The sequence below is a fragment of the Anastrepha ludens genome, chromosome 4 (assembly GCF_028408465.1).
Source record: "Anastrepha ludens isolate Willacy chromosome 4, idAnaLude1.1, whole genome shotgun sequence".
In the NCBI taxonomy this organism is placed as follows: domain Eukaryota; kingdom Metazoa; phylum Arthropoda; class Insecta; order Diptera; family Tephritidae; genus Anastrepha; species Anastrepha ludens.
The window spans coordinates 67,378,273-67,406,242 of NC_071500.1; the positions used below are offsets into that span (position 1 = coordinate 67,378,273).

The 27,970-nt window shown below is 36.1% G+C and overlaps 3 protein-coding genes across 3 annotated transcripts; 2 read left to right on the forward strand and 1 right to left on the reverse strand.

Moving 5' to 3' along the window:
• Window positions 1–257: 257 nt before the first annotated feature.
• Window positions 258–3,156, forward strand: LOC128859659 (succinate--CoA ligase [ADP/GDP-forming] subunit alpha, mitochondrial). Its single transcript, XM_054096649.1, has 5 exons — window positions 258–445; window positions 933–1,150; window positions 1,206–1,436; window positions 1,840–2,124; window positions 2,196–3,156. The coding sequence occupies exons 1-5, from the start codon at window positions 409–411 to the stop codon at window positions 2,409–2,411; spliced, it is 987 nt and encodes a 328-aa protein (XP_053952624.1). The 5' UTR covers window positions 258–408; the 3' UTR covers window positions 2,412–3,156.
• Window positions 3,157–10,212: 7,056 nt separating this feature from the next.
• On the forward strand, window positions 10,213–23,767 carry LOC128859660 (arrestin domain-containing protein 17). Its single transcript, XM_054096650.1, has 4 exons — window positions 10,213–10,437; window positions 20,536–21,114; window positions 22,176–22,358; window positions 22,434–23,767. Exons 2-4 carry the CDS (start codon window positions 20,659–20,661, stop codon window positions 22,815–22,817), a joined length of 1,023 nt encoding a protein of 340 aa, XP_053952625.1. The 5' UTR covers window positions 10,213–10,437; window positions 20,536–20,658; the 3' UTR covers window positions 22,818–23,767.
• A 2,644-nt stretch (window positions 23,768–26,411) lies between these two features.
• On the reverse strand, window positions 26,412–27,943 carry LOC128859662 (uncharacterized). Its single transcript, XM_054096652.1, has 3 exons — window positions 27,671–27,943; window positions 27,462–27,599; window positions 26,412–27,393 (listed from the first exon to the last, which is right to left on the reverse strand). The coding sequence occupies exons 1-3, from the start codon at window positions 27,851–27,853 to the stop codon at window positions 27,211–27,213; spliced, it is 504 nt and encodes a 167-aa protein (XP_053952627.1). The 5' UTR covers window positions 27,854–27,943; the 3' UTR covers window positions 26,412–27,210.
• Between the last annotated feature and the right edge of the window lie 27 nt (window positions 27,944–27,970).

Below are 27,970 nucleotides of genomic sequence, written 5' to 3' on the forward strand. Positions count from 1 at the left end.
TTCCCGGTTCCTCATTCGTTTTTAAAATTCTATTTGCATATATAAAGAAGAATATAAATACTAGTTCGTTTAGTTTGTACCTCTGCATTTGAACATGTTCTAAAGCTTTTCTTACTGACACAAACAACATTTTTTGCATATTTTGCTACTGTTATTTTGTTACTGTGTATATTACGAGCTACATTAATATCACATGTTAGGGGGAAAAAATTCCCGCGTACTTTATTTCTCCCAAAATATAACATACCTGGCGGTACATTCAACCTCTACTTATGTTGGTCGGCACTGATATCACACACGAACGAACGGAAGAAAAAATTAATTAGATCCCACTGCTGCAATCTGATTAATTTTTGTTTTTCCTAAAACTTTAAAAAGTTTACACTGCATTGAAAATTGGAATTAATAATGGCTGCTACATCGAGAACATTACTAAAACTACGAGGTAAGGAAAGAAGCCCGAAAAAAGTGGTGCTACAGTAAAAATTATATAACTTGGAATAGCAAGGCGAAATTAGTGATCTACCACTTTGCGCACCCAAAAAATACAGTGATAAATCAATTTACAGCCCAATATAAATTATCAATCTATTGTATAAATAAAAATCACAATCGGTTGTTATACTGTCGTCACTTGGCAATTATTAAAAGCGTTTTCAATGTGAATGAAATATTTTACTAACCATGAATCCAAAGAGAAGGGGAAAATCGGAGAACTTTTTGTATTTTAAGTCTAATAGTGAAAGTCATCTGGGTTACTTTTTAAATTTTATGTTCTGTTAGAGCCACGTATTCCCCTCCTCTTTTTGTGTTACATTAATGTTCCATTTATTATGCAAGTCACAAAGATGTTATGAGGCGATGTAGCACTGCGACCGGGAAGATCTATTGTACCCCGCAAGCAAGTTGTCATGTGTAATTTTATTTTATAGATAGCTTCTCTGCCGGTGTCCGTTTTAGCTCGGAATATGCCAAGACCCGCGGCAATTTACAATTAACCGGAGATTCTCGTGTGATTTGCCAAGGATTTACCGGCAAACAAGGTACTTTCCATAGTCAGCAAGCTTTGGAGTATGGTACCAAACTCGTTGGTGGAATCTCTCCCAAAAAAGGTGGCACTACACATCTTGGCTTACCGGTGTTTGCTTCGGTAGGTTATATGACTTTTTTATTTGAAAGCATGTAAAATATAATGATTTTCGTAGGTAGCTGAAGCGAAAAAAGCCACCGATCCCCATGCAACTGTTATCTATGTGCCACCACCAGGTGCTGCTGCTGCTATTTTGGAAGCGCTGGAGGCAGAAATTCCATTGATTGTGTGCATTACCGAAGGAGTTCCACAACATGATATGGTGCGCGTAAAACATGCTCTCTTAACGCAAAGCAAGTCACGTCTTGTTGGACCTAACTGTCCGGGTATCATTGCGCCAGAAAGAGTGAGTACATTAAAGAGGGTCGAAAAATACATATGTATGTTTGAGACAAAGGTTGATTTATGTCACGCATATATGACATTTTTTTATTTGATTTTGCACCGAGCCTTTTGTATTGATAAGACCAAGAGTAATAGTATTGTCTTAAAAGTCATCTGTATAGATCTAACTGCTGGAAGTTCAAAGTCCAAAGTCAAAGATTATTACAGTATGAGAATTGAAAAAAAGTAAATATTTAGAAAGGAATCTATTATAATTTCTAGAGACTTGACTGAATCTACAAGATTTTATTTGTTATTAATTACATCCGTATTTTGTTATTAATTTTAGTTACGAGCGATTGTAATCTTAATGTATAAGTTATTTACAATTGCACAGTTTTTAATTTCTTATTTAATTATTATAGTGCAAAATTGGCATTATGCCTGGCCATATTCACAAACGTGGTAAAATCGGTGTAGTATCACGTTCAGGTACACTCACCTATGAAGCCGTAAATCAGACCACAGAAGTTGGCCTCGGACAAACGTTGTGTGTTGGTATTGGTGGTGATCCGTTCAACGGCACTGATTTCATCGATTGTCTCGAAATCTTCTTGAAGGATCCTGATACTAAAGGAATCATATTAATCGGTGAAATTGGTGGTGTTGCTGAGGAAAAGGCTGCTGAATATTTGACACAACATAATAGCGTAAGAAAGGAATATATTTTTCCTTAAAAATTTTGCATATTAATTATTTAATACTTTACTTTTCGGTTTAGGGCATCAAAGCCAAGCCGGTTGTATCGTTCATTGCCGGTCTGTCCGCTCCACCTGGTCGTCGTATGGGCCATGCTGGTGCTATTATCTCAGGTGGTAAGGGTGGGGCTGGCGACAAAATTAAAGCGCTCGAAAAAGCTGGTGTTATTGTGACCAGGAGTCCTGCACAAATGGGCAAGGAATTGTACAAAGAGATGAAGCGTCTGGAGTTAGCCTAGAATTTAGCCAAAAACTATAAAGCAGCAGCAACATAAGCCAACAAACAACTGAAAAACTATATGAATGCAAATATACGAGCGACAAACTAAGTAAAATGTAAATGTGTAATACGACGTCCTGGGAAATGCATGATGGGCCTTTGAAAGATGAATTAAATAATTATAACAAAGAAATTACATGAGACAGAATCACTTGTGCATAGCGTTAGTACACGTAACTGCCGAAAGCAAAGTGCGAAACAAAATAATCACGAATACAATTGCCACAAAAATAGTATCAGAACCAAATTAATGAAATAGTACATATTACCACCAAGTTATACTAATCCATCATGAGCCTTTAGGTTTACAATGTAAAATATGCACTCAAATTGCACCGAAGTTAAGATTTACACTGCACTTTATATTTAAATTAAGCGATCGTGCAAAATATTTTTGCCTGTGCTATGTTTTTTATTTACAAATTATTCAATATGTGAGCTGCATGCACTAAAAACTGTACATGTATAATAACAAAACACAATCCTATTTGTCAGCAAAAAAAACCTATTTTTGATTAGGCTGAAAGTGTTAAATTGAAATATTAAATAAAAGTGAATCGTTATAAACGCATAAATAAGAAAAAAACTTCGCTAATTAACTATCGACATGAACAAAAGTAAATGTTATAATGTGTACATCTGTATGTATGCACTTTAATAAAATATATGAAATAAAAAAATTAACAGTGTTATTAAATTTAGAAGCTATACTGATTTTCAGTGAGTACTTCAGTTTCTGATGAAACAAACTCCCAATAAAGAAGGTAAAGCCGAAAAACAAGGAGTAAAGTAAGACAAGACTCATTCAATGTGATTCTTATGAAATTTTATATATCGACACATACAATAAATGTGAAAGTATGTTTACAATTTTTACCACCAGGAGGAATTAGACATCTACGTTAACAATCGGTTCTTCGCTACCGAAATGACCCGGCTAAGGACTGTCGCTCCAGCAGCATTCCCCGTACATTGTTTGTTTATACTGCTACAGCAACAACAACATACATAACCCGAAAATTTAAGGAGTTAAACCGCTTGGGTTTTTTTCTTATTTTACTTATTTAGTTTAGGAATGTATGTACTACTCAATTCATTTCCAATTCCCTCATCTATACACACCTGCGTCTTATTTGCAAAACATGAACAGAGGCAAACAAAGTTACTTCGTGAATGGTTGTATTATAAACACCGAACGTACAACACCTGCCTATCCATCATCGGTACCCACCAACCACATTACCCCATACACACGGCTTCGTATTAGACACACCATAATAACTAGCGTACACCTATTACAGGGTAGTATATCCAACACCTGCTCTTCTGCCAAGCCACAACTATTGTGCATCACCTACTGGTATCCTGCAAAGAACTTGCTTTCTAAAAGCATCACCACTCCAGCAACAGAGATCCTCTTCAACTTTTAAAAGATGCCACTGAAGATAACAAAAAAAAAATTTACACTTTTCTTAAGGACACCGACCTACTCCGTCGTATGTGATCTAACACACATCACCAGCCAGCCTAAAGCCTATGCTGCTAGCGCTGCGTTTGTTTGAGTTTACTAATAATTTTATTATCATGTAAGCTTTTAAAAATAAAAAATAATTTTCAATCATTTATGAAAACTATTAAAGGACAATTTTTGAAAGAAGAATGTTTGAGTTTCGCGATTCCTTCAAATATTATATATCATCGTCATAAAGAATAAAAGAGCCTATATATAGTATTTAAAACACTATAATTTTGTTAAAGAATATTCACATAATCGGCATCAGCCAAATCGTCATCAACCACACATTTTTAGAAAAAGTCGGCGAAGAGATTAGCTGCATCCGAAGTAGACTTCGAACCTTTGGGATATTTGAAACACCTTTTCTAGCTTTATTGTAACTCCAAAAACTTTTTGGATTGATATTTTAAAGTATATTATATGCAGATATTTACTTGATTTTGCATTCAAAGTTCTTTACATATGCTTTACGGTATAGCTTGAATTTTGTAAGTTGTAGAATCATTTCTTGTGTCTAGTATATTACTCAAAATATTTCCGAACGGCAAATGGTTTTTTAGTAACTAGTTCATCTAATGGTAGGCCCAGGAAACTTGTTGTTTCGTCAGGTTGGGTCCACAGGGAGAGATATGTTAGATGAGTGCGTTTAGTAGGGCATGTGAAAAGATATGTTTGGTATGTCGGGGTCAATTCTGGATAGGTAGGAGTTTAACCTGGTACAATATCCAGAACATAGTTGTGTTAAGGTTCAGGGGGTCTCTTGGGCTAGCTGGAGCTCTTCATCTCTGTGGGTGGTGGTTGGACTCCGATTACGGTATTCGAGGATTGGGTGCTTAAGAAGGTGGTAAGGGTCTCCCAATGAATGTTGTTTATAGTCCGTCTAAACACTGTGCGGCCCTGTAGTTGTTGATTCATTTTGTCCTGGATCTAGTCGGCATAGTGCCTGGGAGGCGGCTCTGGTTCAAGCAGATATCTACATGCGTGAAACCTCCAGTATCACCCTAGCAGGAACTGTTTGCTGAGCAGTTTATTGTGCTCCTTTACAGAAAGCATCTGTGCCTCGTTATGTAGGTGTTGTAGACGAGACATCAGGAGGCTTCCCGTCGCTGTCCTATAATAAAGTTTTGGCATGTCTGAGGCTTTGTCACTAGTTCCCGGCAACCAGACAGGCGCAGCGAAGTTTAGAACGGACCGGTCGGACAATTGCCTAAATGTCGATGGGAATATTTCTTTGTCTTGCGTTAACTACTACCTTCTAGCGGTTTGAGGACCTAGTTGCGACTTTGGGCAAATTTTCGAAGGTTACTCCCAAAATGTTGGGGTAGTTCAGAATTGGTGTGTCGTCGACTTTGACTTTGATGCAGTTGCAGTTTCACATTCTTTGTCTAGGTGGTAAAGAGGGTCGACGTGGACTTAGTGGGAGAAAGTTGTAAATTCCTCGCAGCGAAAAACCGAGAAAGATTGATGAGGTAATCGTTTACTTTGGCGCACAGGCCATCGATGTCATTACCCGACGCCAATATCGTGTAATCGTCGGCGTAGGAGACCAGGAAGACTCCCTCTGGTGGCTGGGGGAGCTTCGATATATAGAAGTCGAAGAGTAAGGGTGAAAGGATACCGCCCTGTGGAACAACATGCTTTGGAGATTTAGTCTCGAAAGATTACTGACGAGTGTCGACCACTCAGATAATTAGCGGACCACCTCGGATGGGAGTGTCGGCTTTACAATGTCATCTAGTAGCGTGGAATGGCTCACTGTGTCGAAAGCTTTCTTCAGGTCTAGTGCTACTAGGACAGTCTTCTCGCAGGGGCGGTTTTGGTAAAACCCTCGACTTATTCGGGTGTTTTTGACGGTGAGTGCTGTGGAGGTACTGTGCACTCTTCGGAAGTGCACTTCCACAACTTATTTCGGTAAATATTTTCGGTATACGGTAAATTAGCATACTATACTCGATATGGAATAATATTTTGATGCATGCTTATATCCGAGCAAAGTAAAGTGTTAACTTGAATTATCAGAAAAACTTGTGTTACCAGGTCAAATACGGTTGCTTTGATAACCATTTTATTCCATTAAAAATGATTGCCTCTAATCAAGTGAACCGGACTGCAAGTGTATTAAAATAAATTTAAATGTGATGTTTCTATACAAAATACTAAATTCTCTTTCGCATTGCAATTACAATTCGCATTAGAGAGTAGATCCCTTGAGTTTTTCTCTATGATATATAACAGTCGACGAAAGTGTATGACAGACGAAAGCGGCGGGTTTTTATGTAGGTTTTTTTATTGTTTAATCAAATTTCTCAATGGTTTTATTAATAAGAGCACTTTATAAATGAGAATAACTATTACACGGTGCTACAAAATAAAAAACGTGCACGTTTTAGGTCAAGACCAGTACAACACAAAACTGTGTTTAGAAAATTCAAAACACCCTTGTTAAAAAACCGATTTATGGTGTTTTTGATGAAGTAAAAATACATAACTAACCCATTTTTCAACCGATTTTTTATTTAAATATGGTCTTGGGAAGGGGAGTGTATGTGCGTTATGAATGTATATGATTCTAAGATTGAACAATTGACGTTCAAAAGAAATTTTCAATAACAAGCTCTTATTTGTGCAATTTTTCCACGTTTTTTTCAAAGTGATGCAATTTTTTGGCCATTATTCTCCAACGGGCACCACAAATATATACATATTTTTAAACTCCAATAAAATGTGCTCGAATAAAGCTATTTTTATCTTCATACATTGAAAACTGTAAAAGTTGCGATTTAAAAAAAGGGCTTTTCCACATTTTTAAAAATCCAGCTGAACCGAGACTGCGAGAGAATACCGCATGACCGACAGTGTTTTACTGCTCATTGTGGCTAATTTTGAAAGATAGCAATAAGTTTACATTACTATGAATACGTCTAACATATCAAAATTCATTATAACCCAAGCTTACCTAATCCAAACTGATTAACCAAAGCTTGCATGACACAGCAGAACCGTTTGCAATGTACAATTTAATGAGTGTGCAAAATCATCACTCTTGAATGATCAAGACCTATTAAAACTTAGCTTAAGTGCACCTAACCTACCCTTACCTAAGTGTATTAAGTAAACATAAATCAACTTTTAGGAAACGAAAGAAGTGCTAACTATGTTAACGTCGTGAAAAAATTTCTGGAAGCGTACGAAGAGATGGGATGCCGAATGTCAATTAAAGTTCATTTTTTGCTAGGCCAGTTCAGCGATGAACAGGGAGAAAGATTTCACCAAGAGATATTGGCAATGGAAAATCGTTTCGAAGGAAAAAGCCAAATTAGAATGTTGTCAAATTACTGCTGTTCACTTGTACATGAAACAAATGATTCGTCTTACAAACGTAGAAGATCAAGTAAACATTTTTGAGATTGTAATTTTAATTTTTGAATTAAAAAAGTAACTTTTAATAAAAACATTTAACTCAAAAATGTTTCATTTTTTAACAGTATTTTATGTTCAAATTAGCCACTCTTGTACGAGTATTACATGGAAAAAACTCAGCTCAGGTTGCGTTAGATTCGTTCAGGTTAGTGAAGTTTGGTTAGGGTAATTTTAGTTACGAATTTCCTGTAAGGTTATGTTATTTTGTGTTATGCTAGGTAAAGATACGTTACGTTTATTTGTTGATGTTTTGAATCGCATTGTACAATCGGTTCAATTGTGTTACGCAGGGTTTTATTTAGTGAAGTGAGATTAGGATAAGTCATTCAATGTTACGTCGAGTTAGGTTGGCATTGCAAACTAATCAAAATGACTTTCTTTTACAATGCAGAAAAGCAGCACAATGGGTTTGATTGTCTCACATTGTGTACGGTTGGATTGATTTCGATAATGTTAGGTTAGGTAAGGTTTAGTTAGGTAATACTACGTCCGGGTAAGTCAGAAAGTTGCAGAAGTAAGTCAGCAAATTGCGTTACTTTTTGCATTTTTTTTTTTTTTCTTTATAATATTCTTCTACGGTCTCTGTTCAACTCGAGAATGTTCTGTTTTTATTTTATTTCTACAAAAACGTTCTTCACTGGGAAAATTTCTTATCAATTTTGATGAAATAATGTTTACTAGATTCGGAATGAACACAGGTATGAGTAAATATACTTAATTATACACGTATTTCGCGAATAATAACGGAGAACCGCATTAAATTTGCAAATACGAAAGTAGTGAGCAAAATTTTCAGTTTACTGATTTTTTTGTTTTACAAAAAAATCCGTTACTTCGACACATTTTGATCGATTTTCGAAATTTAATGCTTTTTATATTCGGAATAGACACAGCTATAAGACTTTCTACTAATAAATAAACCTTTCATTTCAATATTATCGACAACATCTCGTTAAACTCGCAAAAATTGGAAAAATTGACTACAATTTAAGTTTTGTGTTGAAATATCAGTGGTTATTTTTGCTTAGCGTGAAAAATAGAAGACATACGTCAGAAGGACTAACATTTACCTCAACAAAACTGTTTCAAGATTGGAAATCAGATAAAATGCAGACAAGCTACGAATTTTTAAGTGTCGGAAAACACCCAAAATCGGTTTTTTAACGATAAATAAAAAATTTGAGGGTGTTAAAAATTTTTTGAACACGGTTCCGCGTCGTTCTCGGCTAGATCTACAGTGCTCATCATGTCACTTCAAAAGTTCTGATTCGCTGTAGCACCGTGAATTATCTCAAGAATTTTTCCCATTGTGTCTAGTAAGCATATTGGTCGATAAATCCGGGGTTCGCTAAGCTTTTTCTTGCCTAGACTTTTGCTTTTTCTTAGGTAAATGCAAAGGGTTTGCATGTTCCACTTCTTTGAGAAATGCAGGTTTAGAATACCGCTAAAATATGCTTCGGCGCTTGAAAATCGTTATTATAGGACTATTTGGTATGCCATTAGTACCTGGAGCTTTCTTGGCATTACATTACACGCCGCTGGGGTTTATTGTTGCATGCAATATGGCAAAATGTTTTCAGTTCTTTGAGCAAAAAGAATCGTAACAATTTTGCGCAACCTCATTGGCCAAGTAATTTGGGGGCATTTGTACGTATTTCGCTTTACGAAATACCACTCGGTAAGCAGTGCCCCAGTGATATCAGCTTTGTCACCAAGTTTCTTGAAACTGTCTTGCTTGTTAGCTGTGCTTGCTACCTTGCGACTGCCTTGCTAATCTGAAATTCTATAAATACCTATAACGACTCAAATGCCACCCAGTGGGTCGAAAGAAACTAGGATTAAGTTTTTTTTCCAACACATTTTTTCTTAAGTAAGCATTTATACACATTCTGAATATGACCTGAACTATAAAACAAATTTTCGGAATACGAAATTTTGAGTACAGATCCACTTAGCGAAGAAAGTGGAAACATTTCTAAACGTACATAAACGTATAGTTAGGACACAAACAGATCATAAGTATATCATAGTGCCACTTAGCGGCATATTTTCTGTTTTTCAACTTTTATTTTTCGGCACATAAGATATGCCCGAAATATAAACCAAATCAGCTGAAATTGTCTCTATTATTTTACTGCATACCTGAAAATAATGAGTAAAATTTAATAAGATGCTTTGCATTTCAATTAAACCGGGCTATTCGGGGCATATTCTTCGATTTCGATGTAACTCAAATATGTTGCTCTCTGGTCAAAATAATGAGACACGTATTTTGTTGTTCACCCGAAAAATTTTTTTTCAAGATTTATCGGCAATTTTGTTTTTCGGCTCAAAATCGATTTTAATTATATAAGAACAATTTTTTTTTAATTTAATAACTTAGGCAAAAATGAACCGATTTTAATGATTCTGGGTTCAAAATAGTCGTCATTACTTGCACGAGCAAGTCGCAAACAATAGCTAAAAAGTAGTTGAAAATTTTTTATTCTGCAAAAAAACAATTTTTTTTTTTATTATTTTAATTTGCTTAAGAATTTCAAATACTTTATTTTCTCGCACACTGTATGATTAAAACAGCTCGGTTTGAATTTCAGTTGGCCTCTCAACACTCAATAGGCCAAATAGGTTGCTAGAAACGTACTGCTCTCTTGGCCCGAAGTAAGGCTCAGATGAGACCGAGAGTGGATTGCGTACCAGTTATAGACACTCATCCATATATGTTGCACACGTATGTACTCGTACTTATATTTATGTATATGAGAGTGCCTATGGAGCAACTTAGCTCGTAAATCGAATGTTACTTGGTTAGTAATGTTACGATCGACGTTGGACGCTGTTGAATTTTAAAAATAATGTCGGTTGCAGCGCATAAGTTGCTTTAAAGAATAATCGAATTTAATAGTTAAAAAATTAGATAATATGTTATACATAAAATATTGGAAGTGAAAACTGCAAAAAAAAAATTGTTTCACATTTAAACATTATAAGCCATATTAAACTTCCTGCAAATTAGCTATCGCTGTGATTCAGTGCAAGTTTTATAAAATAGGTAATATACAAGTTACTAAGGCGGCTTGAGAATAAGAATACATACAAACACATACCCGAAGTATAAAGTGATGTGTACGTCAGCTTAAGTGAATTGCACCCACCACATTAAATCAAATATGTACCAGCAAAATTTATAATTCTTCCAAATAAATACTTGTGTTAGTGGTATTTTATATTTCAAAATGCTCTTGAATAAAATCCAGTCATGTATGCTTATAAGCGCAAACTGAAGTATATGTATTCTTAGAGATCATATGTACATATGTGTTTACGAAGGTGCATGTGCTTGTGTACGTAGGTGCATACACATATCTACAATTGTACCAGTATGTACATACGTATGTACGTATACGAATAACTTTTATACAAAATAGCCAAAATCAATTTTAATTGAATGCAAATAAATGTTGTGTTTGTAGACGTATTGAGGTGATATAACATACACACATACATCCATATATAACTCTACGCCGGCGCAGAAGCTCACGTTAAAGTCGACGAAGTCGGATGCGAGTAGGTATTACGTGAGCATTTGATATTTGACTCACTCAAAGGGTTGACAGCGGTTTTTATTATTATTACTTGATCATTTTCCGTTGTATTATTATGCAAGTATTAATTGAACAGCTGTAAGGCCGTAGAATCAATTGAGAAGGGCTTGGCTACCGGAGTTAACTAAGCAAAAAATGGTGAATCGATCAATTAAACAAACAAACGACGCACATGTTTGATATATGGTATCCAAACATATGTACATTCTGCGATTACCTACACACAACTCGCATGTAAATACATGCATACATACACTCCAGTAGCGGAGGCACCCCTCCCGAGTATACGATAAGACACCACTGAACGGAATTTTTGAATTTTCGCTAACAGCTGATTGATTGAACTTGCATACGTACGTCAAAATATATAAATGTGCACTTATATGTATATCCATATCACTCACTCACCGTCGTCGCACCAGGCAATGGCAAAATTCCGAGTGTATTTCTGCCAAGAAAAAAACTTCTATAAAAAGAACCATTTGCCGTTCGTAGGTATCATAAAACTGTAGGTCACTCCATTAGTGGATCGAAATCAAGACGCGCGCTACAAATTCGAGGGGGATGCATGATGATATGTATATATATATAGTAGAATAGTATTCACTACAAAGCTCTACGGATTGGGTTTCAATTTTACGAATTTGATACATTTGTATTCATTTATTCAAAAGTATTTATTTATCCAAAGTAAATTTTTTAACATTTTATATTCAAAAGTAAAAATTATATCAGAGAATATAAATATGTATAACAAAGCAGATATTGCGGGAATGAATAATTACCTTCAAAACATCGATGGGTCTTTTCATAGTATTTTAAATCATGCAGACTCGTCGTACAGTATTCTGCTTGAGAAACTTTTTTTCTGACAATTTCGCTATTTGTCTAGCTACACAAACGCAATTCACGTAATAAACCTCCTCGGTTCAGCCTTATATTATGTCGTTTAAAAAATCTAAAAAATAAGGCCTAAAGTTAAAAAAAAATCAATTAAACGGTTTTCCAATAAGATTTGTTATTTTGATATTCAAAGAAAAATGCTATTTTTTAATGTAAATGTTCGGATGTTTATTTCATTATAAAGAGGAAGGTATGTCGTTAATAGTGGCAAATAACATCAGGTAAATGACCACCACGACCGCGCTTACAGGACAATATCCTTTTCATAAAATTTTCCATAACCCAATTGCAAAGTGGGTGCCCTATGTCCTCGATAGCCTCACGAATTCCATCTTTGAGGTCTTGAATCGAACTTGGGCTGTTGGCTGTTGGCGTAGACCTTCTGTTTCACGTGGCCTCAAAGAAAAAAGTCACAAGGTGTTAAATCACAAGATCTCGGTGGCCAATTGTGATCACCTCTTCGAGAGATAACACGGTCCGGAAACTTTTCCCGTAAAAGAGCAATGGTTTCGTTGCTTGTGTGGCACGTAGCGCCGTCTTGTTGAAAATAAACGTTGTCCAGATAAATACCATCCAATTCCGGCCATAAAAATCGTTAATCATGGATCGATAGCCTTTTATATATTTAAATAAATAACACCTGTTATTGGAAAACCCTATACATAAGCCGATTATTTGAATTAAAAAATATGTATATGTTTAGAGTTGAATCCGGTTTGAGACGTAATCCTAAAAGTTTTTGGCAATATATGCACCAAAAGCAAAATGAATGGATTTACTACAAGTTCGTCTCGATAATAAGCTAATTTTTGTACCTGTGTGCAAATGTTTTATAGTACAAATGTTTATGAAAATCATGTATCCATTATTCCTAATATATTGGATCCCTTACGATTAGATAAAACTGGTAGCTTGATTGTAACGTCAGCCGACGTTGAGTTGGCAATATGAGATCGTAAAAGTTGTCCAAAAACTGACAACGAAGGTCTTTCCCTAATATTTTTTAAGCAAAATTCTTCATTCATATCTAGTCCAATTGCGAACTGACTTATATTTAATAAATACCTAAGCAAACCTTTTTGTCTTAATTCTTGGATGCTCTGCACTATCTTATATACTTACATAATTGGCGTTTGCACCCAGCTTAGGCGTTTCGCCGAGCTCCTCCCCCTATTTGTGGCGAGCTTCTTTAAGTTGTTCTACAATTGGAGGGACTTACAGCTTTAAGCCGACTCTGAATAGCAGATATTTTTTTATGGGGAACCTTTTCATGGCAGAAATACACGCGGAGGTTTGCCATTGCCTGCCGAGGGGCGACCGCTATTATTATAGAAAAAAAACTTTTTCTCTCACTTTGGTATTTCATGCACGGAGATTCGAACCTATGCACTTCCGAATGGTAGTCACGCACCAACCCATTCGGCTATATCACTATGTAATTATAGACTCATAGCGACCTCCAAATAAGTACGTAAAAGTGTAGATAGCGGCATCATGAAATCAACTACTGCACTAATGAATGGCCAGTCTAGGTTGATAAGGGACCTAGCTCTGCTGATTCTCTCAGAAGTAAACCTGGCTAGTGGACTCCAAGTGTTAGGTAGACCAAGTTTGGTTGAAGATAAAAGGATGTCCGCATACTGGGCATAATCGACTGATTTAAGATTCGTTTCCCTCCCTACCAGTTTATCCACAATAAAACTTCCAGACACTGTGGTACATCGCTTAGCCTGCTCATTTAAAATAGCTCTACATTCGATTGTTATCTACTTTGGATCAATTATTTTAGCGCTGTTGAGATTTCATAGCAGTTTGACTGTCAGAGAAAATGTAAATAATTTCTTAAAAGTAAATATAAAACTGGTATTGCGGGCTATTGTTATTGAAATATTGAAAATTCGGGCTCATAATATATTGCAATAGAATAGAAGTACAAATGTGTGGTCAGAAAGGGATGTACAATTAGATTTTATGTATTTATATGACTAAAAGAAGAAAAATTGCGGATGAGGGGCGGGTAATATTTAGTATTCAATAAATAAAATTCAAATCATTAGCGCTTCTTTTAATTTATATTTTTTAGTACATTTTGGAAATAACTCAAAATCTGTATTCATGCACTTGTGTACTTATACATATGTACACTAAGTACACTTTAATACACTAAGTATGTATATTAGGGTGGAGTGAATTTTTTTAATAGCTTTTGGCTGACATGCGGAAAGCCTTCTATCCCAGAAATAAGGGTGCAAAATAATATTTACCCCTAATCGTCTGCTAAGAGGTGTCACCGACACTATTAGTTTTTCGAAACACGTTAAATTTAACCATTTAATTTTCACTTCGCAAAAATATTAAATAGATGCATGCGAGCATACATTTATACATACACTTGTAAAGTCGCCACGATTTACTTTTTGTTGTTATTACTGTTTAGAGTGATTTCAAAGCGTTTTCATGGCCTTCTAACGTAACTTATACTATTTAGTGTCGTCATTTAGTGACATCATTTAGCGACATCAAATGACTTTCAGCTTCCATTGTGTATTATAAGTTGTGTCGATTTTTATTATTTATTATTTCAATTATTATTATTGCTGTAATTTTTATTATTTTACTTTAGTGATGTAGTTAAAAGAAAGTTACAAACATAAAATCTAAAATTAAATTAATATTATTATTTTAAATAATACATGATATTATATGAAGTATGTGCCATTGGAAGCTACAACTTTACTCCATCTTACAGGCAGCAAACAGTTCGAGATCTTTCGACTTGATCCATTCATTGAGCCAGTTTGCGTTGCTCTCGTAAGAGTGAACCACTCTCAAATAAGGGTTGACTGCATTAATCGGCGGGATTAATGTAAATACGGCGGGTGGGGCAAGATTCCCCAATTCAGCATTTCGACGCTTAGGGTTATCACAATAGATACATTTTTCATCGCCAGTGACGATGCGATGCAGAAAACCTTTCTTTTATTTTCAAGAAGCATCTTACACGTCTCTCGATATAGGTACCTCTACTTCAATTGATGTGGCATCCAGTTATCTGCTCACATCCCATCTTCGAAATTTTTCGGTGCCACTTCGCGATCTTTATTACTCACGTCGAAATTGCCACTTTGGAAGCGTCGGAACCACTCTTTACAAATTGTATTTGATGGAGCATGATTACCGTAAATATTGATCAATACACGACACGTTTTAGCTCCATTTTTCTTTAAAAGGCAATAATGAAATGACTTCCCGCAAATGCTGTTTTTCGGGACGAAAGCAGACATTTTTGTCGTCAGATAAGAAAGGACATTTACGCTTCAAACGAATGTCAACTACTGCGATCGAGACCTCACATACACTGAAGAGCAAAACTGTAACAAAATGTAATACTTTCTATTTGAAAACTTTTTTTTTAGACATGTTTTAACAAATCAAATATTTTTTTTGCATAACTTTATTGGCATGTATGTACTCTCTCTCTCAAACCGGTTTGGTGTCAATGCAACAACAACAACACTAGTAGCAAGCAATAATGCAAATAAAGACAAATGTTACAGTTTTGCACTCACTCTTAATTTTCAAATTTTCCGTTATTTTTCTCGTAATTATATATTTGGTGGATTTTTAATTATTATAAACGTGACCGTGAATAAGACAAAATGTTAAATCGGGAAGTACAACGCCAAATAATTGATTTGCTGAAGAAGGGCGAGTCTATAAGAAAAATAGCTAAAAAATTCGAAGTGAGCCACATGGCTGTGCAAAGGCTGCGGAAAAATGTACCAGACGCTGTTCCCAGTAACAAAGGAGGCCGGCCAAGGAAGATAAGCGACCGCGATGCCCGCCATCTGGCAAATTTGGTAACAAGCAGCAAGGCGGCCACTCCCAAAGAAGCACTAAAGATGCTGGATATTGATGCCAGTCAGTGGACAGCCAGGCGCAGCCTGTCAAAACTGGGGCTAAAGGCAGCGGAGAAGAAAACCAAGCCAATGCTGACAAAAAGACATGTGCGGTTGAGGCGGGATTTTGTTGCGGCTCACCAAAGCTGGACAGTTGAAGATTGGGATCAGGTACGTCTTTATAAATGGATTATAAAAGACCTTTTTTCATAAAATTTCAAAACGATTGCAGGTTATTTGGTCTGATGAAACCAAAATCAATCGATTTCAGTCAGATGGTCGGGCCTGGTATTGGGTTAAAGACCCAAATGCAGTCCAGCCACATCACATCAAGCAGACAGTAAAACATGGTGGTGGCTCCATTATGGTGTGGGGCTGCATTTCCAAAAATGGTGTGCGTCCTTTAGTACGAATAGACGGTATAATGCGGAAAGAGGAATACCTGGCCATATTGCAACAAAATCTGCCGGGTGTAGTGGAAAGTATGGGTCTTGCTGCTGAAAAAGTAATTTTTCAGCAAGACAATGACCCTAAGCACACCGCACATGTTGTACGAAATTGGATGCAACGCCAAAAATTTCGTAACTTGAAGTGGCCTCCACAATCACCGGACATGAACCCAATCGAAAATTTATGGAGTCATGTAAAATCGAAGCTTGCCGAATATTCAAGTCCGCCCAGTGGAGTTAATGAGCTGTGGGAGCGAACACGCGATGTATGGGATGCTATTCCGACTGACTTTGTCTTGAGGTATACACGAAGTATGCCCAATCGTATCCACGAGCTGAAAAAATCCAAAGGATATTGGACATCTTATTAATATTTGTTTTATTTATTGTAAAAAATAAAAAATGGGTTGAGTGCAAAACTGTAACATTTGTCTTTATTTGCATTATTGCTTGCTACTAGTGTTGTTGTTGTTGCATTGACACCAAACCGGTTTGAGAGAGAGAGTACATACATGCCAATAAAGTTATGCAAAAAAAATATTTGATTTGTTAAAACATGTCTAAAAAAAAATGTGTTGAAATAGAAAGTATTACATTTGTTACAGTTTTGCTCTTCAGTGTATGTACCTTCAAATAACCAGCGACACCTATTTTAGCAGGACGGAAACTTATTTCCTTACCCAATAATATCAGGGTAAAATTTCGTTTATTTTTCCAAATTTGATTAAGCTTGGGGCACTTCGAAACGCTTTTCTAAGAAGGTTATATTTTCTGATTTTTATTAAATCTTGTAAAGGCAACTTTTCATTGCTATGTCATTCCAAAAAAAAAAAACTTTATTAAAATTTCCATATAAATACTATCGCTCAACCTTAATGTATTTATATAATTACCCTTGAAAATGTTCGGATCGGATGAGCTTTAAAAATCTTTGTTCAGCCGTTCTCTACATAAAATTAACACACACCTATGCTTATATAATATATACAAAGTCACCTCTTATAAGTGACAAAATTGCTCCTAAAATGTGGCTAGAGTACCGAAAACATATGTAAGTATGTAAGGTACAATATAAAAACAAACTGAAATGCCATTGTGTGAGATAACATTTAAAGCGTAAAAAATGGTTTGTTACAGTATTTAAATGTTATTATGTTTGTAATCATGTAAATACATATGTACTTACATATGTATATATATCACAATGTAACACCATTTGGTTATACATACACACATGCATAGTTGTAATATAAAAGTGAAAACGGCAATTAACAAGTTTTACAGCATTATAATAAACAACAATAATTTTTCGAAAGTCGTTGTCAAGTGTATTTCTGCATGATATGCCGGCAGTAAGTCCGAGGCTCGATCCCCAGGGCGGCCACAAAATATTAAAAAGCTTATTCTACTAGCCAGCTTATTCTGCTATAAAAGCTTGGCCTAAACACCTTTCAGGGATGTAAGCGCCGTTCTATATTCTTACACTTATATATGTCGCACAAGTAAATGATCAAGCCTACCATCATATCTGCATGTGTGCATGAGTATGTATTTAATTTCAAACACAGTTGTTTTGCTGGAATAAATATTTATGTATACAGGCTAGTTTAGGTTAAGTTAGGTTAAATTGGCATTTGAACAGTTATTTGACTTAGTCGTTTGTAGAGTTGCCAAGAGATTGTAGCGAAGGAAGGGCAAGCCTCAGATCTTACTTATTATAACTGTTTCGCGAATTTTAGAAAAATACTTGTCCTATGGTACGCAATATCTCTCGATGGGCAACTAAGTCGCGTTATTCTAAATGTTAATACGGAAAGTACCTAATCGTACCCTTTGCAATATCTTTGTTCTATGCTACTTTTCTGCATTAGATGGTGGAAGGTAGTATCCCGTAAGTACTAGGTACCTAAAATTTCAGATCGACAATATATAATATGTTGTATAAAAGCAGCGTGACTTTGGTATATCTGCAAGCAGTTAATAAATCCCACAAGCTCGGTATCGTTGATATACCCAGCTCAGAAAACACGCTTTTTTTGTTCAAAATTAGCTTTCACGCAACATTCAACAACGCAATCATTCCAGCGTCGCATTTCAGAACAATTTTTGGAGAACGATTTTTTTGTGATTGACTTGTGACACGGTTCGTTGCCTTGAAAGTGACCAAACGCGGCACCCACTTTGAGCAGAGTTTTCTCATAGTCAAATGCTCATGCAATTTAAAGTCAATACGTTCTTTTGGTATTTTTACGATGTCAGCCAACTCACGCAACTTCAGTTTTCCATCATTCAAAACGATTTGGTGGAATTTTTTTTATATTTTCTGGTGTTACCGCCTTATTTGGACGTTCACTGCGTTGTACAAGTACATCATCGGTGTCTCTACGATCACATTAGATGTCAGCAAACCATCGTTTTATTGTTGTTTCTGATTGAGCAGAGTCGGTATATTTTCCCATTAAAACACGAAATTCTTTTTGATCCATTGTTTTGAAAATAACAAAAGTAGCGCCACTCTTAACACAATAACTCACGAACTGATGAATAGAATATCATGAAATTTTAACAGCCGTCTTTTTAAGGTTAGTACTAACTGAAGTGTAAAAAAAGGAGAATGCAATAAAACTAATGCCTTCTATGTGTTAGGCCAGGGCTTTTTCACCCATGTGTTAGCTGAGATACTTACAAAAGAATTAAGAGTGGTTAGTTCGAATGTCAACCCAGCTGCCAGTATAAATCTTCCTTCAGTAATTTTAGATCTGTCAGCGAAGAGATTTTTTGATTAAAACAAAACATTTCGTCTACTCATCTTGCTTTATTATTGAAAATAGTCCTCCTATGACATTAGGTTAGGTGAAGTTCTTTAGTTTACATAAGATTTTAATAGTTTTTCAAATATAAACTAGGTAATGCTTAATGAGCTATAGTCACAAGCAATTGCTCTTACCTGGTTTGATTAGGAATATAAGTTCAAGTCTGTTAGGTATAGTTGAACCTCAAACAGATTATGAAATACCGATATCCGAAGAGAACTCTCTCTTTCCTAGAGTTCTGGTAGTATGCGACCATGAATCGAAACTTGAGTGGGTATTTGGTATTTAGAAAGCGGGCATATATCAGTGCCTCGAGCGTTTCCTTGCCTCCTTTAGTTCATCCTTCAATCTTTTTACGATCTGTGAAGATGTTATGGGAGACTTTGCAATAAACTCTCAATGTCTGAGTACCACTGAAGTCCTTTTTTCAGCACTATTAATTTATTATTTGTAAGAAATGCGAGTGAGTTGTATCGCCTCCAACATTTTTAATAGTGGAATTTTTTTACCAACGTAAAGAACTCTGAGTACTTTATCTCTCTTCTTTGTTTATCAATGTCCTTGTTCCGCCAAAACTAACTTTTATTTTTTCCCCAGTAGAGCCAAATGAAAGTTGCTGCTTTTAAGAAAGGTTCAGTTTCTGATTCCAGTCAAAGGTTTAGCTTTAACTCTCCGACCTTCAGAATATTCCCGTTACCGTAACGGAAATACCTAATAATATATGCACATACAGCATACCACGTAGGGAAACTTACTAAGCAACTTACTACAAATATAAGCATTTCATCCAAGCCTTAATCGTATTTCGTCACAACAACACAGAGGTAAAGGAAGATTCAGATTGTCCCAACGACAATCGGGCCTACAATATACCCAAAAAAATATAAATTATGTTTTATGCTGTTACATCAAGATAGGCGAGAGCTATTACACATCATGCGCATAATTATTTTTTCACTCCTTTTGGATACTCTCGCTAAAGAAAGGGATATTGCAAGTACTCATTGCCTCAATGGGTTGTGCGTGACAACCATTCAATAAGGCAATTTAATAGCTGTCGCCCTCGGCAGGCAATGGCGATCCACCGAGTGTATTTCTACCATGAAAAAACTCCTCATAAAAAACCCTTATAAGTAGGTATATTAAATGTATTTCTGTATGGCAAAAGTTGCCAGCTTTTGTGTACTCGGGTCACATAGGTACATGCCGCTTTCGACTCAAAAACACATACATAGTTTATCTTTTCAGCTGTCAGTCAACGTTCTTGCTTAACGCCATTTACAAATGAAAAAAGTGAGCTTTAAAACATCCAGCCATCGACATTGTAGGTATATTGCTTGCGAGCAAAATGAGCATCTCACGCACGTGAAGATAACCCGTAAAGTTATTCTTTTTAACACACCCAGTACATATGTATATTAAAATCAGTCTCCAATATTTACGTATTTCTTTTAAATTCCTTTTTTAATAATTATTTGCAGTAAGACGTACGGTTTTTTTAATTTTGGTACCAACAACACATTGGCCATTGCAACGTGATAGATTCTGTATCTCATCATATCGGTTTGTCGTTCAGAGAGTAATGCAACGCTAACATATACAAAATGCCTCGAAAACTATTGAAATTTCTTATAATCTTCGATAATACATCTTTGCTGTACTTTCCTGGACAATTTCTATCCGGTCGTGTGCTCATCGAACTACAAGATGATACTCCTGCGCTGGGCCTCCATTTTCATGTAGTCGGCGAAGGTGTAGTCCGTGCAGGTACAGCGCGACAGGAGCGAACGTACGACAAAGAAAATTATATTGATTTCCGAATGCGGCTTCTGGGCGATGTTGATCAAGGTCCATCAGTGCTTTCACCTGGTATACATAGTTTTCCATTCAAACTTGGTCTGCCGGTGGGTTTGCCGTCAACGTTTTTAGGTCGCTATGGTTGGATACAATACTACTGCAAGGCCGCTCTGCGTGAACCAAACGGACTTATACACAAAAATCATCAAGTATTCATTGTGATGAACCCGATCGATCTCAACTTGGAGAGGCCCATTCTATCGGTATGTGAAATATATGTATATATGTATGTATAAGTAGACTATGGTACACAATTTTTATCACTTATAAAAGACCAAGCTGATAACTTCCCGAACCTTGTCTCAGAAATTGTTCATTATTGTATGATATTTGGGAACTTTGTTTTTAAAGTGGCGCCAATGCTTGTTCAGTTGCATTCATTTAGTTGAAAATTATTCCCGAATGCCAAATATCAAAGTCTTATCCAAAGTGGCACAAAATTAATCGCCCTATCGGAAGATTTATAATTTTTGCAAATGGTTTCGTACATCAATCAATTTTAACAATTTATAGCTGAAGTTGCAGTATACAGAGAAGCAATAGAGCGCGACGAGGTCAAAACAAATATTTCCTTCACTCAAAATAATTTTTTTTTTATTTTGCAAAAAATTTATTCAAAAACCAAATTAATTGTACTAATTTACTTGTTGCAACGGCGGCCGTGGGTGCATGACTACCATTTGAAAGACGTAGGTTCGAAACTCCGTGAAACACCAAAATGAAGAATAGGTTTTTTCTAATAGCGGTCGCCCCTCGACAGGTAATGGCAAGCCTCGGAGTGTATTTCTGAGTCGGCTTAAAACTGTAGGGCACTACATTTGTCGAACAACATTAAGACGCACGCCACAAATAGGAAGAGGAGCACGTCTAAACATCCAAAAATGCTGTAAGCATATATAAATTCTCAATTTCCCAATTATATATGTATATACATATCTATATATGATTTTTTGCTGCTGTACATTTAGCACAGCTTTTAACGGCAAAAGTTAACATGAAACTGTTAAATCACATACATCTTCATCGCCTATGATGCCTATAACTTCAAAGAGTGCACGTGAAAGTCAAAATATTTTTTAGACTACTTATGCTCGCATCTGGGTTAAACGTATTCTTTTTGACGCCGAATTCGGTATCAGCGCCCAAAAATATCCCAAAAGCTAGTAATTTCCCCTCGTTGTAATACAAAAAAATAAAAAAAAAAATTCGTAGCGCTATTTGTACCTAAGTACGATTTACTATACACACATTTGTATTGTTTCAGCAACCGTTTACTTGTGAGATCGAACACAAACTTGGTGTGGCATGTGTGGGCGGCGGCAAAGTTATCGCTCGAGTAGCGCTAGATCGTGGCGGCTATGTACCAGGAGAGAGTATATTGATCACTGCATTAATTTCGAATCACAGTAATGTGACGATTAAACGAACAAAGGCTTCCCTCACAGAGGTTAGAAATATATACATATATTACAATACAATTTTTCTTTTTTATTCCAACTAATTTTATTTTACATTTACACAGACCATTGAATATTTGGCACGAGGGAAAGTCGTACAAACGGAAAAACGTGCCTTAGCCGCTCTGGCACGAGGAAAAATCCGTCCCGGCGGAAAGGATGAATGGCAAAATGATAGCTTATACGTACCACCACTGCCACCCACAAATTTACATGGATGTCATCTAATAAAAATTTCCTACGATGTATTTTTTGTCATCGAACCGAAGTCATTGGAAAAGGAAATCAAATTACAGTTACCCATTGTTTTAGCCACATATCCTTTCCGTAATAATGGCAATGACGTCTCGAATACATGGCCAGATTCCGTGCTTAAGCCAGACACCCATTATCCTTCCACACTACCAATTTTTCGACCATGGTTGCATGAAAAACCTGAACCCAATTGATTTGGAAACAAATGTGTAAGACATATGTATGTATTTATGTATGTTTACACTGACATGTATTGCACATATATGTATGTATGGTTATATTTTGGTTGACTTTTGACCGAACAATCTATTTCGAATTAGCATTTGCCTGTTCATCAAACATTAAATTGTTGGGTGCCAGTGCACCCATTTAGTTGAACTTAAACAGCTTTACATAAATGACTTAATCTTTACAAAAGTTAAAATAAAATAATTAATTTTACTCATTGATATCATCATTTTGAAAACAAAAGCTGCCTAAATCAAACATTTTTTTGTCAAAAGTCCACAGATATGCACATATATGTATGTAAATGTTCATATGTTAAACCAGCGATCAGTGGTTACTTAAAAAGTTCTTTAAAAAAGCAATATAGCACACTCATACATATTACACCACATACATATGTATATATGTAGGTACATATACATGTGTAAAAATACATATGTATGTACACTTTCTTTGTTGTTTTACTACTTTCTAACGCAAGCCACTACTCCACTAAATATTATGCGTACATATGTTGTTCGCTGCTTACGGTAATATGTGTGTTATTTGCCTCTGCGATAATATATAAGTAATATTATGTTTTGATTAGTTTCTATTATTCACTTACGTTTGTAAACATATTTTTTATGTAATAAGTTATCATAAATGTACTAAATATATATTTTTGTAAATATTTATGTACATCTAATTCCAAGATCGCTTAAAGCGTCTTCATTTTTGAATTGGAATTTCGAATACGTTCGTTCGCAGCCATAATAATTTACCTACGACATACGTAGTATGTAATATGTATTAATTGTACTTATTTGCATTATACTCATACATAACATATGCATATATAAAATAAGGAAGATTATATACACATATATTTTGAAATTTAATTAATTTAAGACGCGTTAATAAATTACAACTTACAAATTAAGTTAACCATTTCATTAATTCACTGCTTAAAGCATTATGTGAGTATTACTTTGTGCTGTGCAAATAGAAAAATTGGTTTCTGAAGCTATAACAACAGGATGCGCTCTTGGATGGTTACAGAGAAAACATCTTCCGCACATTCTTAAACTGACTAAGACGAGGCGGCCAGACAATCACATGCATAGTACATACATACATACAGGTATGTATGTGCATAGCACGTATAAGACAACATAATTATTAAATAACAAGGTAATGAATATGCGGAATAACTACACTACGGGCAGACGTCTTTAGAGAATATGACTCCTCCACCAGGAACCTGCGAGTAGTATCTTCAAAGTAAAAATCATGAGATTAGAAGTGCAAATGCTTCGTTTTCAGGAATAAATTAATTCTTCTTCTAAATTTAACTCTCAATAGTAACGTGACTGCTAAGACGAGATTACGTTAAACAATTCATGGAAGAAATATTTCGTATTTTCCTCCAAACAATATCCCAATTCGTTTTGTCTTTTTAGCTAATTTACTATGAAAAAATGTAAATGACATGCTTGATAAAGCCAATTAGCTATAGTAAAGCCATTTGGCCTCTTCACTATGCGATATCGACTCGTCATCGCCTATGCAAAGAATATTCAAAGATGGCAAGTACAACGGTTCACTAGACAGGGCTAGTTTTCTGGGGGGGCAGCCCTTGGTCGGGAAAAACCCGAGTCATTCCGGTAATGTAGAACTGGCTGCCATGGGAATGCCGCACATGGGTAGTGCCCTTTTACACTTGCTGTTCAACTTCTAAGCACCCCCAACCACCAGAGGAAGTCTCCTTCGTCTTATACGCTGACGACTGCACGATAATGGCGTCGGGCAGTGACCTTGATGACCTGTGCGCCAAAGTGAACAACTACCTCACCGACCTTTCTCGCTTTCCCCCACTAAGTCCATGGCGACCCTCTTTACCATCTGGACAAAGGAGGTCAAACTGGAACTCAAGGTAAAAGTCGATGACACACCAATTCCGACTGTTAACAATCCCAAAATTTTGGGTGTAACCTTCGACAGTTTGCTCTCCTTCTCTGTGCACACAACCGCAATTGCCACTAAAGTCCAAACAAAGCTCCAAACATGCCAAAACATTGCTATTCGATCAGCGACGGGATGCCTCCTGATGTCCCTTCTACAACACCTACATAACGAGGCACATATACTTTCAGTAAAGGAGCACAACAAACTGCTCATCAAAGAGTTCCTGCTAGGGTGCTACTGCAGGTTTCACCCATGTAGACACCAGCTTGAACCAGAGCCGCCTCCCAGCCACTACGCCGACTAGATCCAGGACAAAATGAATCGACAACTACGGACCGCACAGTGTTAAGACAGACTATAAACAACATTCATTGGGAGACCCTTACCACCTTCTTGAGCTCCCAATCATCGAATACCATAATCGGAGTCCAACCATCACCCACAGAGTTGAAGAGCTCCAGCTACCCCGAGAGACCTGCTTAACCTTAGCACAACTACGTTCTGGATATTCTACCAGGTTAAACTCCCACCTACCCAGAATTGACCCTGACATACCAAACATATGTCCGGCATGTGAAGACACCCCGCACGACACTAACCATCTTTTCACATGCCCCATCAAACCCACTCATCTAACACCTCTCTCCCTCTGCACCCAACCTGTCGAAACAGCTAGTTTCCTGCGCTTACCATTAGGGGCCATGACAGCGGTTGGGATAATAGATTACCAGATTTGGCCATCAGTTATGGTGAAAAATGAAATTGTGAAAGTAACTTTGGCTGCCACATCATCGGGGACTCGGTAGCAGAACTCTTACCGCTCTTTTCTCACGTATTCACATACTCGTGCAATCCGTCGTTGTTCAGATGGCAGCGACTTAATATAAGCGAAGACTGCGTTGTTTTTTCTTCGTATATCCCCAACGCAATCTCAGTTTTTTCGTAAACAAACCGCCATCATAGCCCCGATTACGTCGGCCAATCAGCTAATTTTGTCTGATATAGGCCACACCTTCTGAATTTTTCCCATCATGACTTTACGCGGCTGCTGAAATCAGACAGCATCTAAGAATAGGCGTCGTAAAAAGTAATTTAAGGAAAATAATAAGAATTAGATTCAGGAACAGGCCGTCATGTCAAGAAATCAGACAGCATCTAAGAATAGGCGTCGTAAAAAGTAATTTAAGGAAAATAATAAGAATTAGATTCAGGAACAGGCCGTCATGTCAAGAACGAATTATAATGAGTAAAAAAGTTTAAATTGTTAATTTTTTTTACTTTAGCCATATCTATACTATAAAGGTGAAAGTCTCTACGTTGTCCGCGCATCACTACGAAACGACAACACCAATGAAGGTTATAAGCATGTTTTTATGATGATTATAGACTGCATAATCCGCATAAGCTGTTCAACTATGACCCAAATGCAAAGTTCAAAAACGGTTTGAGATAGCAAAATAATAAAAATAATTTTGCTTGATATTTTTCTGATTGGTTGTTTTGATTTTATTCAACGAGGCATAACAACGAATGATGGGTATTGTAATATTATGGTTATTAACCCTTTGCCTTACGATTTAATTTCGAAGAAACATGCGTGCTCAGACTATTTAATTTTAATGCAACTCTGTGCGGGTGTTATCAGAAAATAAAACTAAAATATTATAACGGTTGTTTTTAAGTTTATTAAATTTACTACTACTGCTTTTGAAACATTTAAATATGCGGCGGGCATAGCCCGTCAATGTCGATTGGCACAGAAAATGTTTGCGGGCGACACTCGTCAGAAATTATTGTTTGTACTTCTTTTATATACATATCCTAAATCCCTCAAAACTAATCCTACGCGAGCGGGGCCGCGGGTTAAAGCTAGTATTTTTATAATTTTTTTTTCTATCAAATGTTGCCCTCCACTACTCCACTCCACCTTTTTGAATAGCTAAAATGGCATACAAATAAATAAATGGCACGTACATTTCTGTTAGGTGTTTGGCCAGGTTCCTCCTCCAATTTATAGTGTACGTGCTGATAATGGCCGTCTCTAAGTATCCAGGACAACTTTTTAGATCACCCAGTATATACATATCATATGCACATATGTATGTATGGTAGATGAAATATTTTTGAAGTGATGCGCGACGCGGGAACCACTAGTTTCACTAATAGAGATGTTTCTTGCTGGGTGCGAATGAAACTTTAAAGAATTGCAGGAAAACGGGTATTAATTTCGCAAATAATTTTGATGGTAATTCAAAATACTTTTTAACCGAACAGAAATTCAGACATTACTTCTAGTTTTCAATTTAGTAAAAATATGTACAAATGCTCATGTATATTTACATATGCTTATATATAGGTACTATATTTCAAAGAGAACTCCTTAAAACATTACTCTTCATTATTTATGAATAACTAAAGAAAGTTTTTAAAATAGTTAGTTAATTTCCATTTCATATTGAAAAAAAATTCTCCAAAATCGAAGCGCTGTAATAATAACCTCTGATTACCGGGATATCGGCGATGATTTTTACCAGTACGTTGGATGACACAGCCTTTAAAAGAATTCAGTCGAACATCGATTTCACCCTCCTCCAGCTAAAAATGTTAATTGCAAATGTATATTTAGAAAAAATCGGTACAACCAATAATATCAAACTTCCTACATCATCAAATCCGTAGATGTCTTGGTAGCAGGTATAAGAGATACATCGCCGAACACATGATTTTTTCACAACACCCTCCAGATTTTCGCATAAAGTATTTCGTTCGCATGAAGTCTCGAATTCGTGGTATATAATTTCCTTTGTATTTCAATAAATTTCACAAATAAATCACACTGAAAAATCAATATTAATAACACATACGTGCGTACATTTTTGCTTGTTTCCTTGTATGCATATTCCGGAAAGTGAAATGTGGCTGCCTTTGGTAACGGTTGACCACTAGCACCTTTCTCAACAAACTGATTCGTAGTAGATACGGTTAAATGCGCTAAAAGAACTATTAAATTGGCTAACATAATTGTTAGCTCCATTCTACATAATAATATAGTCATGTTTCATGTCACACTTTATGCACTTCTGAACATTTGACGCCTGTCAAATAATAAGGGTTGAATATTTTCAAATGCGGGGCAAATATAAATATGTATTACTGTTTTTAAAATTTTAAA